At 39.3% G+C, this 25,427-nt stretch overlaps 1 protein-coding gene across 1 annotated transcript in view; it reads left to right on the top strand.

Annotated features, from left to right (window-relative positions):
* LOC114517926 overlaps nucleotides 1-25,427 on the top strand; it is an 85,412-nt gene that overhangs the window by 14,756 nt on the left and 45,229 nt on the right. The window contains exons 30-81 of the mRNA XM_028537779.1: nucleotides 151-729; nucleotides 824-1,351; nucleotides 1,430-1,645; nucleotides 1,818-2,387; nucleotides 2,569-3,105; nucleotides 3,223-3,438; nucleotides 3,613-4,188; nucleotides 4,297-4,860; nucleotides 4,939-5,154; nucleotides 5,312-5,569; nucleotides 5,673-5,927; nucleotides 6,073-6,582; nucleotides 6,725-6,982; nucleotides 7,167-7,409; nucleotides 7,501-8,007; nucleotides 8,121-8,627; nucleotides 8,815-9,069; nucleotides 9,166-9,420; nucleotides 9,517-9,771; nucleotides 9,868-10,122; nucleotides 10,219-10,473; nucleotides 10,570-10,824; nucleotides 10,915-11,169; nucleotides 11,297-11,791; nucleotides 11,933-12,190; nucleotides 12,287-12,541; nucleotides 12,638-12,892; nucleotides 12,989-13,243; nucleotides 13,340-13,594; nucleotides 13,662-13,922; nucleotides 14,018-14,581; nucleotides 14,749-15,306; nucleotides 15,432-15,503; nucleotides 15,636-16,208; nucleotides 16,294-16,845; nucleotides 16,984-17,520; nucleotides 17,636-17,848; nucleotides 17,924-18,496; nucleotides 18,674-19,210; nucleotides 19,341-19,412; nucleotides 19,498-20,076; nucleotides 20,219-20,758; nucleotides 20,866-20,937; nucleotides 21,057-21,629; nucleotides 21,775-22,323; nucleotides 22,409-22,465; nucleotides 22,574-23,137; nucleotides 23,237-23,776; nucleotides 23,878-23,949; nucleotides 24,039-24,611; nucleotides 24,753-25,271; nucleotides 25,358-25,414. Coding sequence (XP_028393580.1) covers nucleotides 151-729; nucleotides 824-1,351; nucleotides 1,430-1,645; nucleotides 1,818-2,387; nucleotides 2,569-3,105; nucleotides 3,223-3,438; nucleotides 3,613-4,188; nucleotides 4,297-4,860; nucleotides 4,939-5,154; nucleotides 5,312-5,569; nucleotides 5,673-5,927; nucleotides 6,073-6,582; nucleotides 6,725-6,982; nucleotides 7,167-7,409; nucleotides 7,501-8,007; nucleotides 8,121-8,627; nucleotides 8,815-9,069; nucleotides 9,166-9,420; nucleotides 9,517-9,771; nucleotides 9,868-10,122; nucleotides 10,219-10,473; nucleotides 10,570-10,824; nucleotides 10,915-11,169; nucleotides 11,297-11,791; nucleotides 11,933-12,190; nucleotides 12,287-12,541; nucleotides 12,638-12,892; nucleotides 12,989-13,243; nucleotides 13,340-13,594; nucleotides 13,662-13,922; nucleotides 14,018-14,581; nucleotides 14,749-15,306; nucleotides 15,432-15,503; nucleotides 15,636-16,208; nucleotides 16,294-16,845; nucleotides 16,984-17,520; nucleotides 17,636-17,848; nucleotides 17,924-18,496; nucleotides 18,674-19,210; nucleotides 19,341-19,412; nucleotides 19,498-20,076; nucleotides 20,219-20,758; nucleotides 20,866-20,937; nucleotides 21,057-21,629; nucleotides 21,775-22,323; nucleotides 22,409-22,465; nucleotides 22,574-23,137; nucleotides 23,237-23,776; nucleotides 23,878-23,949; nucleotides 24,039-24,611; nucleotides 24,753-25,271; nucleotides 25,358-25,414 — 19,305 coding nt within the window. The remainder of the gene's footprint in view (nucleotides 1-150; nucleotides 730-823; nucleotides 1,352-1,429; nucleotides 1,646-1,817; nucleotides 2,388-2,568; nucleotides 3,106-3,222; nucleotides 3,439-3,612; nucleotides 4,189-4,296; nucleotides 4,861-4,938; nucleotides 5,155-5,311; nucleotides 5,570-5,672; nucleotides 5,928-6,072; nucleotides 6,583-6,724; nucleotides 6,983-7,166; nucleotides 7,410-7,500; nucleotides 8,008-8,120; nucleotides 8,628-8,814; nucleotides 9,070-9,165; nucleotides 9,421-9,516; nucleotides 9,772-9,867; nucleotides 10,123-10,218; nucleotides 10,474-10,569; nucleotides 10,825-10,914; nucleotides 11,170-11,296; nucleotides 11,792-11,932; nucleotides 12,191-12,286; nucleotides 12,542-12,637; nucleotides 12,893-12,988; nucleotides 13,244-13,339; nucleotides 13,595-13,661; nucleotides 13,923-14,017; nucleotides 14,582-14,748; nucleotides 15,307-15,431; nucleotides 15,504-15,635; nucleotides 16,209-16,293; nucleotides 16,846-16,983; nucleotides 17,521-17,635; nucleotides 17,849-17,923; nucleotides 18,497-18,673; nucleotides 19,211-19,340; nucleotides 19,413-19,497; nucleotides 20,077-20,218; nucleotides 20,759-20,865; nucleotides 20,938-21,056; nucleotides 21,630-21,774; nucleotides 22,324-22,408; nucleotides 22,466-22,573; nucleotides 23,138-23,236; nucleotides 23,777-23,877; nucleotides 23,950-24,038; nucleotides 24,612-24,752; nucleotides 25,272-25,357; nucleotides 25,415-25,427) is intronic.

Raw genomic sequence — 25,427 nt, 5'->3', positions numbered from 1 at the left:
CGGTTTTTACTCCAATATTTTCTGTGTGTCACATCAATATTTAATTATTTATAGTCTGTAGAAAAATGCACTGTCCACAACCGTCGACATTCAGTAAACTGTCAAGATCGCAATTCAACTGTTTAAACACTCTTTATATTTTTCCGATAGATCGGAGTCCAGATTTGTTGCCTGTGGATCTCGCGTTTGCGGTGGATGGATCAGACAGTATGACAACATCTGATTTCAATAAGATTCGCCAGTTTATCAAAAACACTATAAATCAGTTTCCAGTTTCAGCAAATGACGTCCACGTAGCGTTGCTAGAGTATAGCGACAGGATTGATCTTAAATTCGGATTTTTGTCTCACACGAGTAAACCTGAGTTATTGAGAGCTGTAGACAGAGTGACACCATCCGGCGGGCGTGGTATTCTTACCGATCAAGTTCTAGCAGAAGCTAACCAGTTATTTTCACCTGAAGCTGGATCTCGTCCAGGTGTTCCAAAAATATTAGTGGTTATAACTGACGATGAATCATCTGGGACCCGGCCTTTGAGTCGCGTTGCTGAGCCTCTGAAGGAAGCTGGAGTGGAGGTAATAGTGGTCGGTATGGGATCCAGGGTAAACCCCGGCCAGTGGAGAGGCGTGGTGCCGTCTGAGGGTAACGTGATCAAAGTGGATGGACCGGGTCGAATTGGTGGTGTTGTTGATGATATTGGAAAGAAAATAAAACGTGTTGCTGAGTCTAGTAAGTAAAACAAATTCCTTTCACCAATACGATGTTCTTTCTGCAATTTGGGCAAACTACATCTTTATAGTAAAAGAATCTTCTCTTTAATTAGAAATCATCGTCGAAAAAGAAGTTATATTTGTTATTGGATCAAGTACCGCTCAAATATTTGATAAGTCCTTACAAATTGTCAATAAGATTATCGACAAGGAGAGTTTGCCACGAGTGCGTTATGGAGTGGTGTTATTTGACGAAGACGCTTACACAGTTGTCAGTCTGGATGAGTTCCCCAACAAATCAACCTTAATGGGATTCGTTTCTCAGATTACGAGACCGCAAGCTGGAAGAAATTACGAGAAGGGAATACTCAGGGCCTCAGAAATGTTCATTGAGCAAGGGAAACCTAATGCTGAACGTACTATAATGCTTCTCACCGATAGTAGATCTAATGCCAGCCCGAAGGAGATGGAAGATATTAAAAATCAACTGTTGAGGACGAGGACTAGATTGATAGCGGTGGATATTGATGGTGTTGGAGGTAATCTAAGGAACGTTGCACCAATGTCAAGACATTTCCGTGTGTCCGAGAGTAATCCTGATCTAAAAATTAGTGACGATGTCACCAACGTTTTTGTTAAAGGTAATTTTTCCTATTTTTCGTGCTAACAGGATCGTGCAAAATGTATGGTTTGAGACTCGGTTATTCCTTTTCCACTAGATCCCTGTTTCTTGGAAAAGTGTGACTTCTTTGGTGCATGTTTGGCAAACCCTGATGGAACAACTCAATGTACATGCCAAAAAGAATGTACGACAACTCAGAAGTCTGGTTTTGTCTGTGGAAGTGATAATAAAATCTACGAGAATGAATGTGCGCTCAGGAAATACGTCTGTGCGAAGAAGTTAAATGTGACTATAAAAAACCACGGAGTTTGCTGTAAGTTTTGTTAGAAAATTGACGCAAAAATGCAAATGAATGCTGTTGATACATGTCAATCGTGTGGTTAATGTCTAAACATTGACTTGATAGAGGTTTCTTGTGTAAGAGAACGTTTCTATTGGTTTAACTACAAAGCTGCTAACTTCTTATATTTGTTTTCTTTGTTTAGTGTATGAAAAAATCGCTGATGTCTTAGTTCTTTTGGATGGATCTGCAAGTGTTAAAGAACATGATTTCAAACAAGTCAAAGATTTTGTTAAAACTTTGGTGGACTCCTACGAGATCTCTGAGAATGGCATTCGTTTCTCAGTGATTGAATATAGTGATGAAGCAAAAGTTGTTATTCCACTCAACCGATTTTACAATGCCGTGCAACTGAAAGACGCAATTGATCAAATCCAGGCCTCTGGTGGAACATCACAGATTGGCAATGCACTGGAAGCAGCTCGACGAGAAGGATTTAGTTTGGAGAACGGAGCAAGACCTGGAGCTCCTAAGACAATCATTCTTATAACTGATGGAAGATCAACTGGAGAAACATCCGTTGAAGATGCCGTGTTACCTTTAAGACAGAGTGGTATTGTGGTTCATGTTGTTTCCATTGGCAACGAGGCCAAAGATCCCCAGGTGACGTCAGCAGCTACCAGGGATGATTACGTACATCCGATTGACAAACCTGATGACATCACTTCCATTGTTCCTGGCCTTGTTCAGAAGATAAACGAGAACTTGGATAAAGGTTAGCGATATATACCAGGTGTATCAATAAATGGTAACCTAATTTAAGCGCAATATTGTGTGAAAATCTCTTGATTAGCGAGTGCAATTTGTTAAGATTAGGATGGCTCAGGCTTTTTGCTGTTAAATGATGTATAAGCTTCGTTGAAATATTTATTGATGATTGATATATTATTTTTTAGCAAAACACCAACAAACTGATATGATTTTCGCTTTTGGTTCTGACGGCTCTTATTCGATATTTAACGTTCAAAAGAAGATTGCAAAGGAAATAATCGACTCCCACCAGGACAAAGATGTTAAGTATAGTGTCATTAAGTACGGACGGATTGCTCAGATTGTTTTACCTTTCAGAGATGTGAGTAGTACATCAATGCTGAAACAATTCATTCACATTATGCCCTGGGAGAGCGCTGGTTTAGCTGTGGATGATGCAATCAAGAAAACCCTTGAGAATTTCGAGAAAAATGGTCGCCGCCAAGCACGGCGAGTTTTGGTGTTATTTGTGAGTGGAAGAGCAGAAACGGATGAGCGACAATCAAACGAACTCAAGAAATCTCTTGCTGAAGCCGGTGTTAATACTGTTGTGATTGCTTTGAATGTTAATAACGAAGAAAACATAAAGCGTATTATCCCTGCGGGTAAATCTATTGTCACTACTGATCCTGATGCAAACACGAAGGACGTTCTTCCTAATGTAATCAGCGGTATAACCCAAGGTAGGCGCATTTGGCACCGGAACTATAGGAGAAAATTACACTAAACACGAGTTTAGTTTATAATAACACTGCTTTCCTATGCATTTGATTGATAAGGTTTTTGTCTAATTTAACCAGATCCTTGCAGCTCCGCCGATTGTCATACGCTTGCAAAGTGTGTTTATAAAGCATCAGGAGAACCAATGTGTGAATGTCCCAAAGAATCTTCGTGTCCCGAAACGAAGTACACTGTCTGTGGTTCTGACGACAAGTCGTACAAAAATCCATGTGTGATGAAAGCAATTGCTTGCAAGGAGAAAAAAGACATTCAAGTAAAGCAGTTTGGGCCTTGTGGTAAGTTGGCATTGTCGATTTCAGTCATAGTAGCTTTAACCTCAGTACATTATGATCCGTTTGCATTATTTTACATCCTTTTTCAGATCTTCGCTTTCTTCAGGTCTCTTGCGTCCTTCTTCGTGACCTCTAAGATCTATATCAACGCACTATGTTGAATATTTTTAATTTCAGAACCTATCGTGGCATTGGACATCATATATGCCTTAGACGGCTCCGTTGGTATACGCGAGAAAGATTTTGAAAAGATGAAGGACTTCGTTAAGCACAGTGCAAGAGAATACCCAATTTCTGAAAAGGGTCCACATATTGGAGTGATTGAATTCAGTGATAGAGCAGACTTGAAAATTAAACTATCGGATCACAATGATGTTAGCTCTTTCATCGATGAATTATCTAGTATTAAGCAATCTTCTGGTCAGAATACAGTAACGGATGAAGTGCTACGAATGGCAGCCAGCGAAGCATTTAAGTCCACGTCGGGTGGTCGACCGACGGCGCATAAAAGATTGGTGATTCTTACCGGAAGTAAATCCACCGGGTCAGAACCACTTCAAGAAGCAGTCATACCGGTTATCACTAATGGTATTCAAGTTTATGTTGTTGCTGTGGGTAGCGGAGTTGATCAAAAAGAGTTGGAAGGCATCGTGGGGCCGAAAGATGATCGGTTGTTCAATATTCCTGGTGCGAATCAATTGGGTCCATTGGTAAAGAGAATTAAAGACAAGCTAACGAACGAAGCTACACGAGGTTTGTTATTATATTTACTATTTTATTTTTCCAAATAACTCAAAATTACAAACTAGAAATTTTGGATCATTGGTAAGTGAAATACTGATAGTACATTGTTTTACTTAGCTGAACGAGATAGCAAGTTGGACATTGTTTTTGTTCTTGGCGCACGCAACCCACGAGCATCTCTTGACTATGACACGATGAAAAAGTTCACACAAGAAATTCTTAAGCAACCAAGACCAGACAACACCCGATATGGCTTCGTGACTTATGATGATAACGCACAAACGAGACTCACCTTAGATGTACCTAAGCAAATCTTGAAGCAACTTCTAGACATCATCCCCTGGCTGGGAGAAGGCACGAGGATAGATAAGGGAGTCGAAATGGGAATGAAGATATTTAACCAACCAAGTCGTCCTGACGCTGAAAAAGTCCTTGTTGTGTTCACAAACGATAAGACAAGCTCGTCAAATCAAGCTCTGGATGACGTAAGAAGAAAAGCCGACGAAGTAGGAATCAAGATAGTTCTTATCGCGTTGGGATCACGTGTTGATCCTACGCAGATTAGAAGATTGGTTCCAAATAATGAAGATGTCATACTTGTTGATGTCATTGGAGACGACGATGAAATCAAACGTAAAGTTAAGGAAACGGCTGACACGATTACGGAAGCATCAAAGAAAGGTTTGTCACCTGATAAGGTTTCTGTACGATGAAGCAACTTTAATCGTAATGCTTACAATGATTGTTCTGACTTTCCAGTACCATCACCCTGTGAGAAACTAGATTGCCATGTTTATGCTCGCTGCGTAAACGGACGGACTGTTACCTGTCAGTGCCCTCCAAAATCTGAATGTGCAAGCACTTCTGAGTCGATATGTGGCAGTGATGGAAAGAAATACGACAGCATTTGCATCATGCAAGCAGACAGCTGCGAGAGGCGTATCATTGTTACTATGGCTCAACCTGGAATATGTGGTAAGAAGAATTTTATTACTGTATATCCACAGTGGTAGATCCTAATATTCGTGTTTAGTAGCTTGATTTAGTAGCTTCCTCCATTAATGAGACTCTCTCCAACGAAATTACGAAAATATAGATACATTTTAAGTGTGTTTTCCTGTCTCATCTCTAGATGGAGTTAGACCGGTTATTTCTTTCACAACTCCCCCGGAATGGACAGGCAAGTCAGCAACAATTCAATGGAGATCGTCTGTTCCCGCATATTTCAAGTGTTCGCTTGATAATAAGCCGTATAGCTCGTGTGGAGGACCAAGTATGACAGGTCAATGGATTGGAAGCAATTTACTTGAGGGTCCACATACATTGGACGTCAAAGCTAACGATGTTGATGGAAATGAAGAAGGACCAATTAGACATTCTTGGAATGTTGGTAAGACGCAAAATAAAACCATATTGTATCAAAACCAGATATTACTGTGACTCTGGGTCTCCAAGTGTCTCATTTGCTCCTCATCGTCTTCATTCTTTTGCAGATTCTATTCTACCCATTATCCGTTTTGATGATGCACCTTCAGTAACAAATAACTATCCACGATTTACATGGAGCTCATCTGAGCCAGCTGTGTTTGAGTGCTCGTTCAATGGAGGAAGATATGAGACCTGTGGGAACGGAGTGGAGGGTGTTTGGAGTAAAAATAATGTTCGTGATGGTCGCCATGCTCTTCGTGTCAGAGGTAGAGATTCTGCTGGAAATTTGGGCAGACCAACTGAACATTCTTGGACTGTTGGTAAGATATTAAATTGTGATCTTATATTATTATAATTTATCTGAGCATGTATTATGTATTGTCAAATACCACATGCTAACAGATTCCCCTAAATTTACCTTGCTTTAAGATAAGGCTCTTTACTGTAATATATTTATTTCCACAGAAACGGGTCCGGTTACAATAACATTCATACAAGCTCCTAGAAGATTCAACGTAGCAGCACCCGAAATAAAATGGAGGGCTACAGTGAGTATGACGTTTGAATGTTCATTGGACAACGAAAATTACAGATCGTGTGGTGAAGGAACAACTGGGCAATGGGTTGGAAACAATGTTCCAGATGGATCACACAGTTTCAGAGTGAAAGGAACTGACAGTGTAGGTAATGTGGTAGAAGCTGAGGTTACAGGATGGATAGTCGATACTGTGGTTCCAATTATCACATTCACTAATCCTCCGGGGAAAACAAACGGTTCACCAACAATTACCTGGCGTTCATCAGAACAAGCTGACTTTAATTGCTCACTGGACAGAGGACCATATGTAACTTGTGGTAAAGGTATATCTGGACAATGGAGTGAAAATAATATGCGCGATGGTAGTCATCGTCTGTCTGTCAACGCAAGAGATGCTGCTGGTAACGTCGGAAGAAATACCCACACTTGGATCGTTGGTAAGATTAGAGGTTCTCGTGCAATTCATATCAAAGGCTTCAGATATATTTATGTTTTTGAAATTTTGCGATACATAAGATTGTGTGTTAGAAGAGTAGATATTCCATCATTATAACCTCCTTATCTTTTCATCCTTCTTAGATACGATTCTTCCAGTCATCACATTCAACAATCCACCAGCAAAAACGAACCGTTTTCCTCAGTTTACTTGGAAGTCATCGGAACAGGCTGACTTTGAATGTTCGCTGAACAATGGACCATATGAAAATTGTGGTCGTGGAACAGAAGGAACGTGGAGTAAAAATAATCTTCCTAGTGGTCGTCGTTATGTTCTCTCTGTCAGAGGGAAAGACACTGTTAATAACGTAGGAAGACCAACCACTCATTCTTGGATTGTTGGTAAGATTTTATTTTTTATTTCTTATTTAACAGTAAATGATACTGCATTACAAACAATTGAATTTCAACCAAACTGCCTAATAATAGAAAATGTCATGGATTTTCAACGAAGCTGAAAAGCTCTATTATTTTTTTTCGTTTTCGTTATTAAAGGACAATATTTATTATAATATTTGTATTTTAGATGGGGATGCTCCTGTTATCACCCTCAACCCACCCCGAAAAATAAATGGATTCACTGAGTTTAGCTGGAGGTCATCAGAACAAGCTAAGTTTAAATGCTCCGTTGATAATGGACCATATGAAGAATGCGGTCGTGGGATAACTGGACGATGGCTTCGAAACAACATTCGTGGCAGTCCTTATACATTCTCTGTCAGAGGCGAAGATAGTGTTGGCAATTTGGGAAGACCTGCAAAGATTGTTGGTACGGTCTTATAAATCCCAAGTGTGATATCTTATAGTGGTGTAGTTTTACAGAATACTGAATATTTTTCTACATTAAATTTTTTTTATAGAAACAATACCACTGCAAATAAACTTCACTCTAGCACCAAACATTGTCAAAAGTTCGCCTGTCTTTGAATGGATTTCATCAACCACTATGACGTTTGAATGTTCATTGGACAACGAAAATTACAGATCGTGTGGTGACGGAAAAACTGGACAATGGGTTGGAAACAATGTTCCAGATGGATCACACAGTTTCAGAGTGAAAGGAACTGACAGTGTAGGTAATGTGGTAGAAGCTGAGGTCAGAGGATGGATAGTTGATACTGTGGTTCCAACTATCACATTCACTCATGCTCCGGCAAAAACAAACGGTTCACCAATGATCACCTGGCGTTCATCAGAACCAGCTGACTTTAGTTGCTCACTGGACAGAGGACCATATGTGCCTTGTGGTAAAGGAATATCTGGACAATGGAGGGAAAATAATATGCGCGATGGTAGTCATCGTCTGTCTGTAAAAGGAGAAGATGCTGCTGGTAACGTTGCAAGCAATACCCATACTTGGATTGTTGGTAAGATTATAGTATCCCTTGCAATTCATTTCAAAGGTTTTAGTGATGATGGGCTACTATTAATGACTGATTATGAGTTTGATCTAATTCTTAGTATATATCAATTTCCACAGAAACGGGTCCGGTTACCATAACATTCATACAAGCTCCTAGTAGATTCAACGTAGCGCCCGAAATAAAATGGATTTCATCAACCACTATGACGTTTGAATGTTCATTGGACAACGAAAATTACAGATCGTGTGGGGAAGGAAGAACTGGGCAATGGGTTGGGAACAATGTTCCAGATGGATCACATAGTTTCAGAGTGAAAGGAACTGACAGTGTAGGTAATGTGGTAGAAGCTGAGGTTACAGGATGGATAGTCGATACTGTGGTTCCAATTATCACATTCACTAATCCTCCGGCGAAAACAAACGGTTCACCAACAATTACCTGGCGTTCATCAGAACAAGCTGACTTTAATTGCTCACTGGACAGAGGACCGTATGTGACTTGTGGTAAAGGAATATCTGGACAATGGAGTGAAAATAATATGCGCGATGGTAGTCATCGTCTGTCTGTCAACGCAAGAGATGCTGCTGGTAACGTTGGAAGAAATGACCACGCTTGGACTGTTGGTAAGATTATAGGATCTCGTGCGAATTATATCAATTGTTTCGGTGATGTAGTGCTTAACAACTGATCATGAGTTTGTTTTAATCATTCAGATATATTTAAAAACATGTCTTTTTAAGTTTAAAGAGTGTATTAACAGAAAAGTTTTTTAAATATTATAAGCTCCTTAAACTCTGTCATCGTATTTAGATACAATTCCTCCAGTCATCACATTCAACAATCCACCAGCAAAAACCAATCGTTTTCCTCAATTGACTTGGGACTCAACGGAACAAGCTTACTTTGAATGTTCGCTAAACAGTGGACCATATGAAAATTGTGGTAGTGGAACAGAAGGAACATGGAGTAAAAATAATCTTCGTAGTGGTCCTTATGTTCTTTCTGTCAGAGGGAAAGACACTGTTAATAACATGGGAAGACCAACCACTCATTCTTGGATTGTTGGTAAGGTTTCTACGCTGGTCATGCACTACTTCAAGTTTCTACAAAGAATTGATTATTTATGAAAACATGACATTGATCTGAATGTTCGTATTTTAGATGGAGATGCCCCAGTTATTACATTTACTAATCCACCTCAAGAAACGAATGGTTCACCTCAGTTGAATTGGAGGTCGTCAGAGCAAGCAGAATTTACATGCTCTTTTGACAATGGACCATATGAACCTTGTGGTAGTGGAACAGAAGGAACGTGGAGTAAAAATAATCTTCGTAGTGGTCGTTATGTTCTCTCTGTCACAGGGAAAGACACTGTTAATAACGTGGGAAGAGCAACCACTCATTCTTGGATTGTTGGTAAGGTTTTTAAGCTAGTCATGCACTATCTCAAGTTTCTGCAAATAATTTATTTTTTATGAAAAGATAACATTGATCTGAATGTTCGTATTTTAGATAGAGCCGCACCAGTTATCACATTTATTAATCAACCTCAAAAAACGAATGGTTCACCACAGTTCACTTGGAGATCGTCAGAGCAAGCAGAATTTACATGCTCTTTTGACAATGGAGCATATGAACGTTGTGGTAGTGGAACGGAAGGAATTTGGAGTAAAAATAATCTTCGTAGTGGTCGTCATGTTCTCTCTGTCAGAGGGAAAGACACTGTTAATAACGTAGGAAGACCAACCACTCATTCTTGGATTGTTGGTAAGGTTTCTACGCTGGTCATGCACTACTTCAGGTTTCTGTAAATAATAGATTATTTATTAAACGATGAGATTGGTCTGAATGATCGTATTTTAGATGGAGATGCCCCGGTTATCAGATTTATTGATCCACCTCAAAAAACGAATGGTTCACCACACTTCACTTGGAGATCGTCAGAGCAAGCAGAATTTACATGCTCTTTTGACAATGGACCATATGAACCTTGTGGTAGTGGAACAGAAGGAACGTGGAGTAAAAATAATCTTCGTAGTGGTCGTTATGTTCTCTCTGTCAGAGGGAAAGACACTGTTAATAACGTGGGAAGAGCAACCACTCATTCTTGGATTGTTGGTAAGGTTTTTAAGCTAGTCATGCACTATCTCAAGTTTCTGCAAATAATTTATTTTTTATGAAAAGATAACATTGATCTGAATGTTCGTATTTTAGATAGAGCCGCACCAGTTATCACATTTATTAATCAACCTCAAAAAACGAATGGTTCACCACAGTTCACTTGGAGATCGTCAGAGCAAGCAGAATTTACATGCTCTTTTGACAATGGAGCATATGAACGTTGTGGTAGTGGAACGGAAGGAATTTGGAGTAAAAATAATCTTCGTAGTGGTCGTCATGTTCTCTCTGTCAGAGGGAAAGACACTGTTAATAACGTAGGAAGACCAACCACTCATTCTTGGATTGTTGGTAAGGTTTCTACGCTGGTCATGCACTACTTCATGTTTCTGCAAATAATAGAGTATTTATGAAAAGATAACATTGATCTGAATGCTTGTATTTTAGATGGAGATGCCCCAGTTATCACATTTATTAATCAACCTCAAAAAACGAATGGTTCACCACAGTTCACTTGGAGATCGTCGGAACAAGCAGAATTTACATGCTCTTTTAACAATGGACCATATGAACCTTGTGGTAGTGGAACAGAAGGAACGTGGAGTAAAAATAATCTTCGTAGTGGTCGTTATATTCTCTCTGTCAGAGGAAAAGACAGTGTCGGTAATTTCGGACGTCCTACTGCCCATTCGTGGAGAGTTGGTAGGTTTACTTAATATAATTCCCAGCAATTTACTTCGCTCTTAATAAAGCTGTATTCTGTTTTCTAATGTTTAAATTTAAACATTTTAGACGCGGTTGCTCCAATCATTACATTTATTGATCCCCCTGAAACAACCAGCCGTTCACCCGAGTTTAGCTGGCGATCTTCGGAACAAGCAACTTTTGAATGTTCATTTGATGGAGGAAGTTATGAAAATTGTGGTAGCGGAGCGAGTGGAAAATGGACACAAGATAATATTCGTGATGGTAGTCATTTTCTTAATGTCAGAGGAACAGATGTCGTTGGTAACTTGGGAGAAGCAACCACTCATACTTGGATTGTTGGTAAGAATTTAAATTGCAGTATTAGTAAAAGACAACAACGTAACTATTCTAAAAATGATAACTTTGTCATATTGAACTTAGAATCCGCATTGCTCTCATATATTGAATAGTAATATTATCATTTCAGGGAAGATAGTTTTCAACAAAGTACCACAACATTCAAAAAGTGCCCCTGTGTTTGAGTGGAGTGCACCAACGACTATGTCGTTTGAGTGTTCTTTAGACAACGGGAGTTACAGACCTTGCGGTAGAGGAAGAACCGGGCAATGGGTTGGAAACAATGTTCCAGATGGACAGCATAGTTTGAGAATTAAAGCAACTGACAGTGTAGGTAATGTGGTGGAAACTGAAGTTAAAGGATGGATAGTTGATACTGTGGTTCCAATTATCACATTCACTAATCCTCCGGCGAAAACAAACGGTTCACCAATGATCACCTGGCGTTCATCAGAACAAGCTGACTTTAATTGCTCACTGGACAGAGGACCATATGTACCTTGTGGTAAAGGAATATCTGGACAATGGAGTGAAAATAATATGCGCGATGGTAGTCATCGTCTGTCTGTCAACGCAAGAGATGCTGCTGGTAACGTTGGAAGAAATGACCACACTTGGATTGTTGGTAAGATTAGAGGTTCTCGTGCAATTCATATCAAAAGCTTCAGATATATTTATATCTTTTAATTTCACGATACATAAGATTGTGTATTAGAAGAGGAGATATTCCATCATTATAACCTCCTTATCTTTTCATCCTTCTTAGATACGATTCCTCCAGTCATCACATTCAACAATCCACCAGCAAAAACGAACCGTTTTCCTCAGTTTACTTGGAAGTCATCGGAACAGGGTGACTTTGAATGTTCGCTGAACAATGGACCATATGAAAATTGTGGTCGTGGAACAGAAGGAACGTGGAGTAAAAATAATCTTCCTAGTGGTCGTCGTTATGTTCTCTCTGTCAGAGGGAAAGACACTGTTAATAACGTAGGAAGACCAACCACTCATTCGTGGATTGTTGGTAAGGTTTCCACGTTAATCATGCACTACTTCAAGTTTCTGTAAATAATTCATTATTTATGAAAAGATGTCATTGGTCTAAATGCTCGTATTTTAGATGGAGATGCCCCAGTTATCAGATTTATTAATCCACCTCAAGAAACAAATGGTTCACCACAGTTGAATTGGAGGTCGTCAGAGCAAGCAGAATTTACATGCTCTTTTGACAATGGAGCATATGAACGTTGTGGTAGTGGAACGGAAGGAATTTGGAGTAAAAATAATCTTCGTAGTGGTCGTCATGTTCTCTCTGTCAGAGGGAAAGACACTGTTAATAACGTAGGAAGACCAACCACTCATTCTTGGATTGTTGGTAAGGTTTCTACGCTGGTCATGCACTACTTCAGGTTTCTGTAAATAATAGATTATTTATTAAACGATGAGATTGGTCTGAATGATCGTATTTTAGATGGAGATGCCCCGGTTATCAGATTTATTGATCCACCTCAAAAAACGAATGGTTCACCACACTTCACTTGGAGATCGTCAGAGCAAGCAGAATTTACATGCTCTTTTGACAATGGACCATATGAACCTTGTGGTAGTGGAACAGAAGGAACGTGGAGTAAAAATAATCTTCGTAGTGGTCGTTATGTTCTCTCTGTCAAAGGGAAAGACACTGTTAATAACGTAGGAAGACCAACCACTCATTCTTGGATTGTTGGTAAGGTTTCTACACTAGTAATGCACTACTTCAAGTTTCTGCAAATAATTGATTATTTATGAAAAGATGACATTGGTCAGAATGCTCGTATTTTAGATGGAGATTCCCCAATTATCAGATTTATTGATCCACCTCAAGAAACAAATGGTTCATCTCAGTTAAATTGGAGGTCGTCAGAGCAAGCAGAATTTACATGCTCTTTTGACAATGGACCATATGAACCTTGTGGTAGTGGAACAGAAGGAACGTGGAGTAAAAATAATCTTCGTAGTGGTCGTTATGTTCTCTCTGTCAAAGGGAAAGACACTGTTAATAACGTAGGAAGACCAACCACTCATTCGTGGATTGTTGGTAAGGTTTCTACGCTAGTCATGCACTACCTCAAGTTTCTGCAATGAATTGTTTATTTATAAAAATATAACATTGGTCTGAATGCTCGTATTTTAGATGTAGATGCCCCAGTTATCACATTTATTGATCCACCTCAAGAAACGAATGGTTCACCACAGTTCACTTGGAGGTCGTCAGAGCAAGCAGAATTTACATGCTCTTTTGACAATGGACCATATGAACGTTGTGGTAGTGGGACGGAAGAAACGTGGAGTAAAAATAATGTTCGTGATGGTTCTCACGTTCTGTCCGTTAGAGGGGAAGACAGTGTTGGTAATTTGGGACGTCCAACTACCCATTCGTGGAGAGTCGGTAAGTTTTCTTAATTCCAAGTTAAGAAATTTGGTTGAACTACAATGGTATAATTCTTTAATCATAGAAATCATCGAGCCTGCCATCACCTTTATCCAGCCTTTGGCAGTTACAAATCACTATCCAACTGTGAGATGGAGCTCAACAACCAACATGTATTTTCACTGCTCATTGGACGAAGACACATACAAGCCGTGTGGTCAAGGACGTTCTGGTCAATGGACAGGAATTAATATGGCGGATGGATCGCACGTATTGAAGGTTCAGGGAACTGACCGTAATGGAAACATTCTTGTTTTTAAAACTCATACCTGGACTGTCAGTCGAGGTACGTAGGTTCTGTGGGATAGATTTAATATCATAATTTTTGTGAAGGCGACCACAACACTATCATCATATGTTCTTCAAAATCATATTTTTTAGTCAGTACACCAGCTCTTGACCTTATATTCGCACTGGATGGCTCTAGTATCTTGTCTTCACAACAGTTTAACAAGCTCAAGGGCAGCATAAAAAAAATACTGGATTCTTACACCATCTCACGCATAGCAACAAATGTTGGTGTGATTGAATTTAGTGATAGGACGAGCGAAGAAATTCGTCTGACGGACAGTTACGACAGAAATCTCATATACTCCATGATTGATGATATCAGGCAATCCCGAGGCAACCGAAGAGTTCTTGATGAAGTAATCAAGATGACTGCTAACGAGATGTTCGAGCGAAGTGGAAGAGTTGGAGCCTCGCGTGCTTTAGTCATACTTTCTTCAGGAAAATCAACCGGTTCAGAACCACTTACGGAAGCCATAAAACCACTACAGAAGAAAGGTGTTCGTGTGTATGTTGTAAGTATTGGTGACGAGGTCGATAAGGATGAACTTAAAAATGTGGTTCCAACAGAAGACAATATCTTCCCAACAACTCCGGAAAATCCTGATGAAGTTGTTGATAAAATTTCGCAAGTTATCAAGGAGGATGTTACAAAGAGTAAGTATTGTTTATCGTTTCAATTTATGATGAAGATCATCACAATGGAATATACTTAAGTTGTTTTTACCGCAATCAACTTTGCACAAGATGAAGCAAATACATCGAATGTTTTGTGAACGAGGGGATCAATATAGGACGATAACGCTTTTTACTTTGCTTTTTAGGACTTTCCAAAAACTTAGTGGATGTAATTTTGGTGGTGGGAGCTCTCACACAGCCCTCTTTCGATAAAGAGAAAGAAGCAATCCTGGAAATGGCTCGACAACAACAAAATACAAACCTTAACTATATCTATGGCGTTATACAGCATGGAGACGCCGCTGTTGTTAAGAAAAGTTTGAAAGACAGAATGAACAATGAAGATCTACAATCATTTGTTGGGTCATTGGTCATGGAAGAACCTGGTCGAGCGTTTCTAGATGCCATTCGGAAAGCAAAACTGTCATTCGAGCAGCACGGTAGGCCTAAGGCGAAAAAGGTTTTGGTTGTGTTCTCAGATGCAGGAGTCAACAGTTATCCGGTAAACATCCTTCAAGAACCCGGTGAGGAAATCCGCAAAGATGGTATTAAAATTATTGGAGTCACAGTTGATGATTCAGGAGGCGATCAGAACGATCGAATGGAACGATTAACAGGAAAGAAACCATTAAAGATAGATTCAGTTAGTGATGATAATTCTCCCGAAAACACTGGAAAGAAAGTCGCTGAACAAACTGTAACGGGTTAGTAATGAGTTATATCTAGGATGCGTAACATCTTATCAAACCAGAATGATTTATTACTTAACCAACTAGGAAGACTTTCTGCGTGGGAATCGCGTGATTTTAAGATGTAAATTTCCATTTAGATCCCTGTTTTGCTAAAGAATGCAAACCCAATTCCAAATGCCAAGAATACAGTGACGATTCCACCATTTGTGGTAAGTGAAGACATGGTTTTATGTGTAACAAAAGTCCTTCTTTCAGTAAATGTTTTTTATACAATCCACTGAACTTAAGAGAAAATCATAGAACATTTGATGAATTAATGCATTATTATCACATCTTTTTAGTGCCAATCGACGCTCTGGAGATTGTAGTTTTATTAGACGGCTCTAAATCTGTAAATGAGGAAGGTTTTGAAGAGTTAAAGGAGTTCGTAAAGAAGACGATAGACTCGTACGATGTCTCACCAGAAGGAACACACATCGCTGTGATCGAATTTAGCGACCAAGCAACGGTGACAATCCCACTTACTGAGTCGTTTAATCCTGACGTTCTCAAAAGTTTAGTTGACAAAATAAAACCTTCCAATGGTGAAGGAAGAAATGTAGACCGTGCCTTGGATATTGCCAGAGTTGAAGTATTGTCACCTAAAGGTGGAGTTCGTCCAGATATTCCCCGAGCTGTTGTGTTGGTTACCGCAGGGAAATCAACAGGACGTGTCTCAGTTGAGGATGCAGCAGAACCGTTGAAAAAAGATCGAGTAAATATCTATGTTGTTGGTATTGGAGATGATGTTGATCCGGAGGAGTTAGAAAAGATTGTTAAAAATACCAGCAATATCCATCAAGTTGACCAACCGGAAGATACCCCAGAAATTGTCAAGAAGATCGTGGATAACATCAAAAAAGATAAAGAAAATGGTTTGTTTGTTTGTTTCTTGTGTCGTATTGGAAGTGGTAAGGATGTCTTACAATTTTTATATCTCCATTTTTTTTGTCAATTTAGCCGCAAGAGAAGTTACACCAATGGATGTTGTTTTTGTTTTGGATGGATCTGAGAATATTGGCCAAACGGGTTTTGAAGAAATCAAAGATTTCGTGAAGCTCACTATTGATAAGTATGCAATTGGTGAAGGGAAGACTCGTGTTGCATTGTTAGAATATAGTGACACTGCTAGGGTTGTGTTTGACCTTGAAAAGTATTATACAAAACCACTTCTAAAGAAAGCCGTTGATGCAATCCTCCCTTCTCGTGGTCGAACTACGGACACAACAAAAGCTTTGAAGCTGGCGAACGATGCGCTTGACATAAAGAATGGTGGCAGACCGGGAGCAGCTAAGGTTATCATTTTGGCAACGAGCGAAACAGTGAAAGACAGAGAGCGTCTGGAAAGTGTCCTTGAAAAGACAAAGGCAACTAAAGGACGACTTTATGTTATTGGTATTGGAAATGAAAATGTGAATATCGGGGACGATGTGGTCAATGTTGATGATCCGAAAGATATCAGTGATGTTGTGGACGATATTGTGGAAAAAGTTAACAAGGATGTGAAGAAAGGTAAATATCGTCTCGCAGGCCAAATCCCGCTTGTACATAAAAAAACATTCAAAACAAAAAGCTTTGGATATTAGAATACTCTAGATAAACACAAACAAGGATCAAATTCTTACTAGTTACTCCATTGCTCTTATATAGACACCAAGGGTGAAAAGGCTGATATTGTGCTTGTCCTTGGAGCGTCTGATGATGAAAAATTAGAAGATACCAAAAACCTCGCCATAAAACTCATTGACATGATTCCAACGAAAGACACGCGATTTGCTGTAGTGCAATACGCGTCTTCCGCAATGATTATATCTGAGTTTTTACAATCTGATGAGAAACCCGTTCTTATTGAGAGAATTCGAGGAAGAGTTCGGTATGTCCGAGGCTCTAATGTTAACAGTGGAATGTTGCAAGCGAACAGCCTCCTGCAGAACTTCGGGAGATCAGATGCAAAACAGAAAATTGTATTGTTCACAAGTGGTCCATCTTCATCTGGGACTTCGCAACTGAGGAGTATTGCGGATTCTCTTCGAGATAAGAATGTGAAAGTGGTTGTGGTGACGGTTGGAGACAACGTTGATCAAAGAGTAGTAAGCACAGCAGGAACCGACAGCGACGTGGTCAATGTGTTACCTTCTGATGATGAAAATGATAAAGTCAAAACCGTCACTCAAGTTGTGTTAAAAGGTGCGATAAAATACTATTCTATAAAAATTACTTGCTCTGTGATAAAGTCGAGTTTTCTTTAGATACTCCATTTCTATAGCTGTCCAATATAACAGCAGCTTTTGTTTTTTTTTAGATCCTTGTTTCATCACGACTTGCAATTCATTCGAACAATGTGTTGCTTTGGCTAACGACAGCACTGTGTGTGAATGCCGAGAAAGATGCTCTGACTTAAAAGAAAAGTATTTCTGTGGTAGCGATGGCCGTTCGTATAAAAATCCTTGCGGCAACCGTTTGGTAAAGTGTCCAACTATTCCTGGTGTGAACTGGAAACATTCTGGGATGTGTGGTGAGCAATCAATCTCAACATTCAAGAAATATTGCATTTATATATTTTTTGGTAATTTGTTTTCCTTGTTTCTAGTTTCGGATTCCGCAGTTGACATTGCTATTCTTCTGGATGGATCGCAAAGCCTCAGCGAAGAAGATTTTGAAAAGCTCAAAAACTTCACAAAAACGCTGGTTGACAAGTATGGCGTTTCGAGGTCTGGACCTCACATTGCGGTGGTTGAATTCAGTAAGGAACCTGTCATTGCTATCAAACTTGATGATTACTCTGACGCAACGAGCTTGAAGAGGGCAATTGACAACATCAAACCATCTGGTAATGTACAAGTAAAGACAGACGAAGCGCTGAAAACCGTAGTTGACGAAGTCTTCAGTTTAGAATCAGGTGGACGGCCCTCTGTTCCAAAAATTGTCATTCTTGTAACCGATGATGAATCGACGGGAGACCGATCTTTAGAAGAAGTAAGAAAAGATGTCCAACGTGAAGGTGCTCGGGTGCTGGTGGTTACTATTGGACCGAATGTTGATAGAGATGACTTAAAGAAATTGGTGCCTAAAGATGATAATATCATCAGTGTCCCAGATGTCGATGATCTCAATAATATTACATCACAGGTTGTTGATGTTATCAAGACGGACACAGAAGAACGTAAGTAAACCGAAACAAAATTAACAGCAACACAAAGGGTTCGTTTCTTTTAGGAAGTGAGAAAGTGGTCCATTCCCCATTTCACAAGAGAGGGTCAATTTACTACAGATAATCTCCATCATTTAGATTTTATTTCGCCCATGAATCGATTTACAGTGACCAAACTATTTGTTTTAGGCACAGCAAGACGCTCTGCAGAAATTGCATTTGTGATTGGAGCAGACAACCCAGGTTCATTTGACCGTGCAAGAGATGTCGTGATCTCAATGATTGAATCGCCCAAAGATGTTGTAACAAGATATAGTATCGTAAAGTATGGCAAAGATTCAAAAGTGGTTGTAACTCCTGACGGCTACCAAGATAATTTAAAGCTATTAGACATTGTTAAAGATATGGAATGGCAGTCTAGAGGGATTAACATACTCGGTGCTGTGAATAAAGTTAGAAATATATTCAAAGAAAGTGGAAATCCTAAAGCGTTACGAAGAATGATAGTGTTCGTGGACAGTATTGCTGGTTATAACGAAATGAAGAATGTCAAAGAAGACGTCGAGAAAAAAGACGGCATCAAAATTGTCACTGTTATAGGAGATGAAGCAAGAGATGATGTTATCCCAGATGATGTCACCCCAGATGATCCATCCACTGTTATTGATGATCCAAATACTGATCTTGGAAACACTACTCTCCCAATCAGCAAAGTGGTATATAAAGGTGGGTAGATATAAAAGATTACCTGGTACTAGGACGATGGAAAGGTCTTTCTGGAGAAACAGAATTCCAATACCTCTAATTGCTTACCTGTGCTATATATTTGTGTTTATGTATTCTTTGTAAATTATAGATCCATGTTTTACAAGTCATTGTACCGATAGTCATATCTGCGTAGTTTTATCTGACGATTCAACAAAATGCGGTAAGTGTCTAAACTACGATTAATACAGTAAATAATAAAAATGTCAAACGTAAAATGTGTTCATTAACTATTCTTTTTTCCCCAGAACCTCGCGAAGTTCTTGACCTCGTGTTTGCCATCGACGGTTCTAACAGTTTGACTGACGATCAGTTCGATAGTTTAAAGGAAATAGTCAAACGTACGCTCAAAGATCACACTATCTCACGGTTGGACACCCACGTTTCAGTCATAGAATACAGCGATGAACCAGTGGTATCATTCTATCTTAATGATTCGTTTGATGCAAAGAAACTCAATGCAATGATCGACAAAATAGTTCCTTCGAAAGGTGAAAATGCCTTGGTTCACAAAGCAATGCAGAAGGCCGCTATCGACGTCTTTAGTGTCGGCAAGGGTGGAAGACCTGGAGCAGCAAAAGCTGTTGTCATAATAACTGATGGCGATTCCAGCAGTCCCAACGATCTTGACGTAGCTTCAAAATTGTTGAAAGATAGTGGAATTCGAGTATACGTAGTGACAGTAGGAGATGATAAGGGTAAAGATGGCATAAAAAAGATAGTAAATGTACCTGAGGATATATTTCCACCTGTTTCTCCTTCAGACCTGCCAATATCAAATGTTGGAACCCATGTTGGTGAAAAGCTCAAGAATGATGTAAAGAAAGGTAATTGAAATTGTAACAAAATCATAGCTTTGAAACAAGAATCAAGCTGAAGTTATTGAAAGATTTATATTCACTGTAGAATCATGCAGCATATTTATTGTACAGCATTGTTTCTTCACTGCAAGTTTTTGTCTTTTTATAGCGCGCTCATTCAACCTCCTTGATGTCGTATTTGTTCTTGGATCCAACACTCCGGAAGACTTTGAAAAAGCGAAGAATAGCATATTATCAATAGTCGAAACTCAAAGTAACAATGATCCAAATTATGGCGTCATTCAATACGACAATACTGTTTCCAAGAACATACCCATTGACCAATTCACAAACCTAGACCGATTTAAATCTCAAGTTAAGGAGCTAGTGTGGAGAAGCTCTGGGATCGTAGTGGAAAATGGGATTGATGCTGCTCGAAGCATGCTACTTGAAGAAGGCAGGCCTTTGGCTAGAAAGCAGATGGTCGTATTCACCGATGGGAACATACAATCAAATTCCTCTGACTTACAAGACAGTGTGGATGATGTGTCTGGGAATAATATAAGAATTTCTACAGTATTCTTCGGAAAACCAACGGATCAAACAAAAGTCTCTATACTTACTCCTAACGACAAAGATCCATCTGTTATCTTACCGAATGATGATGGTGAAAAGGTTGGACCTGAAGTCACTACAAAAGTCTTCAAAGGTGTGTACGTGTTTCCATGAGAAGAATGATAGCGGGGCCCTTATCATCTTTAGTGAAATGAATGACAGACTATTATAACAGTGTTTTTCATCCTTGTTTCTCTTTAGATCCATGTATGTCTAAAGAATGTGGCAGCGCAAGAAAATGTTTAGTGACTGGGAATAATGATGCTGTTTGTGGTATGATTCTTCATGCTTTCTTCCACCATTACCGCTTTTAGATAGTTTGAGTATATTTATTTAGGCACTCTTTTTGAAGGTGAAATATGAAATCATAAAAGCAGTAATTTTTGTTTTAGTTTCATCACACGTCCTGGATCTTGTCTTTGCTTTGGATGGTTCGGAGAGTTTAACAAAGGATGAATTCGAAAACTTGAAAGAGTTCGTCATCAAATCATTGCCTAGCTACAGCATTTCTCGGGAGAAGACTCGTGTTGGTGTTATTGAGTATAGCGATGAAGTTTCTATTAAGTTGCCATTACACCAGTATTTTACTGTCAAACAAATTACGGAAGCAATAAGAGCTATTGAGCCATCAAGGGGACAACAAGTTGTGACCGACAAAGCCCTAAAAACAGCTGCAGACGATGTGTTTAGTATAACCTCAGGAGGCCGACCAGGTGCTGCGAAAGTTCTTGTGGTGTTAACTGATGATGCATCCACTGGAAATCAAGCAATAAGCGAAGCTGTAGTACCTCTAAAGAAGGCAGGCATACAAATTCATATCGTAGCTATTGGTAACAGAGTCCCACGAAAGGAACAGGAGGACATAACCTCCGGAGATGAAAATATTCACGTTGTCCCGAGACCGGACGAAGTGCCGGGAAAAGCTGGTGATGTTGCGGATGTTGTTGATAAAGCTATCCAAAATCGTAAGTGAAGTTGATTCAGTTATCTACACTGCCGGTTAAGCCTTGATGGCTAGAAGAGAGAGATTTGGATAGTAAAAGATTAAGGAGATAAATATCCTTAATAAGTTAAACAACAATAGCATAACCCGCTCCTTCTATTTTGTAGGAAATGCTAAGAACCTAATCGATATCGTTTACATCCTTGGTTCTAATGGCAACAAAGCTCGAGAGATTTTCAATAAAGAGAAAGATATCATAAATGAAATGTTGGAAAAAGGATCAAATGCGAACATCAAATACAGTATCATTCAGTACGGTCAAGAGCCTGAAGTCAAGGCACGATTTTCGTATTTGTCTCGACCTGAGGACGTAAAGCGTCTTCTTGAGCAGTTAGAGTGGGAAAATGAGGGTGTAAATATCGATAAAAGTCTTAAGGTTGCCTCAGACCTAATCAAATCTGACTCGCGTCGTGATTCTAAGAAGGTGGTAGTGGTATTCACGGGAGAAGCAGTTCAACCTACAAGTGAAAATCTCAGTGACGCAATTGAAAGTCTTGCACGGGATGGAGTTAAGATTATTCCTGTCGTTGTTGGCAGTTCACCAGATCCAAGCACGTTTGACAGTTTGAAACCAAATATCCAACAACCAATCACGGGAGGACTTGATGAAAACCCTAGTAGACCTGCTGATAAGGTTGGAAAAGGTGTATTTACAGGTAAATTTTGGAGACATTAATTTTAGGTTGAAAATCTGATGCAAAATTTGAACCTGGAAGTAAAGTGTGTATTTTTGTGTTCTAGATCCATGCTTTGCGACTGAATGTGATGAAATTAGCGTATGCCGAAATGAAAAATGTGGTAAGCATGAATTTTTTTCTAATATATATCTAATTACCCAAACTTAATTTCTTTTATAACGAAAATGTATGATGAAAAATCTTTTGTAATGTTGAATTCTTTTCATAGAACCAGTTGAAGTTGTTGATGTCGTGATTGCTCTGGATGGTTCATCAGACCTGGATCCAAGTGATTTTAAAAAACTTAAACAGTTGGCTAAAAACATCATTGACAAATACACAATCTCTGAACGTGGTACTCATGTAGGAATCATTGAGTACAGCGATGGTATTCGTGTTAAAATACCTCTTGATGCCACTCACGATCCGACACAGCTGAAAAGACTTTTAGATCATATAACACCATCCCAGGGAATTCAACGATTCACAGCGAAAGCATTATCCAAGGCTGCCAAGCAAGTATTCCCTGCATCATTCGGTGGAAGGCCAGGAGCTCACCGTGTTCTTATTGTGGTAACCGCTGGACCAAGTTCAGACACTGAGGATATTGACAGTTCTATTGACGAGACGAAAAAATCTGGAGTTGATGTGTTTATCGTAACAGTCAGAGAAGGAGAAGAGGATGCTGGAAAGATTGTACCTGATAGTAATCTTGTGGTTGTCAAAACTATTCATGATCTACCATCCGCTGCTGATGAGCTGGACAAGGTTATTAAAGATTCTATAGACAAAAGTAAGTCCAAATTCGGATGTATTCGACCTTCTCTAATTTTTAGTACTAAGATTGGATACACCATCTTCCAAAATGTTTTACATCTTGCATTTATTTTAGGAGAAGAACAAGACCTTCTTGATGTCGTGTTTGTCGTGGGTTCCTCTAACCTTCTATCCTTCTTGGAGTACAGAGACCTCATAATAGCCACCTTGAAAACACCACAGACAAAAGACAATAGATACGGTGTCATAACATACAGTTCATCACCCACAGTTTTTCTCAGTTTAGACGACTTTGTCTCAAAACAAGACTTGATTGACCGCTTAAGAAATGTACCCTGGCTAGGAGCCGGTTCAGATCTTGACGGAGCCTTACGAAAAGCCGACGAGGTCTTTATGAACGAGGGAAGGATACGAGCTCGTAAAGTTCTAGTTGTTTACGGTGATGGTCCTTTCACTGATACTGTGGATGAATTAAGAAATCTAACGGAATCGCTACAAGAAAAAAATATTAAGATAATCACTGTGACGAATACGGATAACGATGACAGCAAAAAGAAACTGGATGAAGTGACGAGCTCTGATGAAGGGCCTGTTATAGTTAATCCTGGAAGACCAGAAGAATCAAAAGATACCGTAAATGAAAAAGTACTGAAAGGTACGCTAGATTCATGAATCTCTGTCTAAACAGTCTTAATTTTATTACAGATATAATAATATTCACTAATGTATTTGGGCATTCTGTTTTTTCCCTAACAGATCCTTGCTCTGCTGGAGTTTGTGGAAACAACATGCGATGTGTTGCAAGACCAAATGATCAAACTACTTGTGGTAAGTCGAAGTTTATCTTACCCGAAGATTTATTTGAAACAAGTTCATTAATATGCTTTTCAACTATGAAAAAAATTCATCTTGTTTAGCTCGGCAAGACGTTGTGGACATCGTGTTTGCATTGGATGGTTCTCGTCCTCTTACCAGTGAACAATTCTCGAAACTTAAAGAAGCCATATTGAACATGCTCAAGAGATACAAAGTTTCAGAGAAGGATACTCATGTGGGAATTATTGAATTTAGTTCCTCTGTGAAAATTGTATCACGTCTAAATAATGATAACACCATTGCAAGAATCAAAGATATTCTTTCGGCATTACAACCATCCAGAGGTTCTGCAAGAGTCACGGACGAGGCTCTTCAAGTTGCTTCCAAAAAGCTGTTTGATATTTCAGCTGGAGGTCGTTCAGGAGCGTCAAAAGTTTTAATTATCCTTACCCATGGTAAATCGACAGGAGATATACCACCAGCTGAAGCAGCCAAGCCCCTCAAGGAACGTGGTGTTAATGTTTTTGTGGTGAACATTGGTCCTAATTCAGATCCTAAGGAGGCTGGAGAGATAGCAACGTCTGGTGGACATGTTATACCTGTTGATAATCCGGACGAGACTCCTGAAGCTATGGGAAAAGTTGCAGATAAACTTCAAAAGGACTTAAGCAAAGGTAAAGTTATCATTCTTCTTTGTGTTTCCATTCAAGATGAACATTTACTGATAAGCTTTATAAGATAGGATAAGCTACGACGCTCACCTATGATCGAAGATTACTGACCTGTGCTAACTTGAAGCTTTCTTATTTGCATAGGAACTAATCTGGTGGATGTAGTCTTACTTCTGGGCACAAATGAAATGAATATACCTCAAGATGATGAAAAATTGAAACAACTTCTTCTATCTTCCATCGACCAACCCTCTAGTGCTAATGTCAGAGTTGCTATTATTCGCCCACGAAATGATAAAATGGCGTTCCGAGAATTCCAAGACTTTAAGGATACCATTGATCTTGTCACCTTCACCAAAACGTTGGATACAAAGAAACCAGACGAAGCCTCGGTTATTATATTCAAAGAAAATGGTCGGCCAACCGCCAGGAGACTCATAATTCTGTTTGTCAACGGTACATCGTTGCCCAGCGAGGAATTGATCACGCAGTGGAATAAAACATTCGTGGAAAATGATGTTGTTGTCATACCTGTTGTGTTTGGTAGTCCTGGTGATGGTGATAGACTTTTACCAATTGCACCTGATAGTGGTATCCATACCTTGGAGCCAGACGACGATCCAGTGAAGAAGGGAGAACAGATAGCACAAGATGTCGTTAAAGGTAAGTTTAGATATTCATTTACGGAACTGATTGATTCGACTTGATTGAAAGATATCAACTTTATTCTCAACCCTGTTTAATTTTAGATCCATGCTTCGCAGTAACGTGTGCTGATAGTCAACTCTGTAAACAAGGCGTGTGTGGTATGTATCATTT

Source organism: Dendronephthya gigantea, unplaced genomic scaffold, assembly GCF_004324835.1.
Source record: "Dendronephthya gigantea isolate DGI-Jeju-01 unplaced genomic scaffold, DenGig_1.0 000010F, whole genome shotgun sequence".
NCBI lineage: Eukaryota > Metazoa > Cnidaria > Anthozoa > Malacalcyonacea > Nephtheidae > Dendronephthya > Dendronephthya gigantea.
Note: the sequence above shows the minus strand (reverse complement) of the source record. Positions and strands in the feature narration are given on the sequence as shown.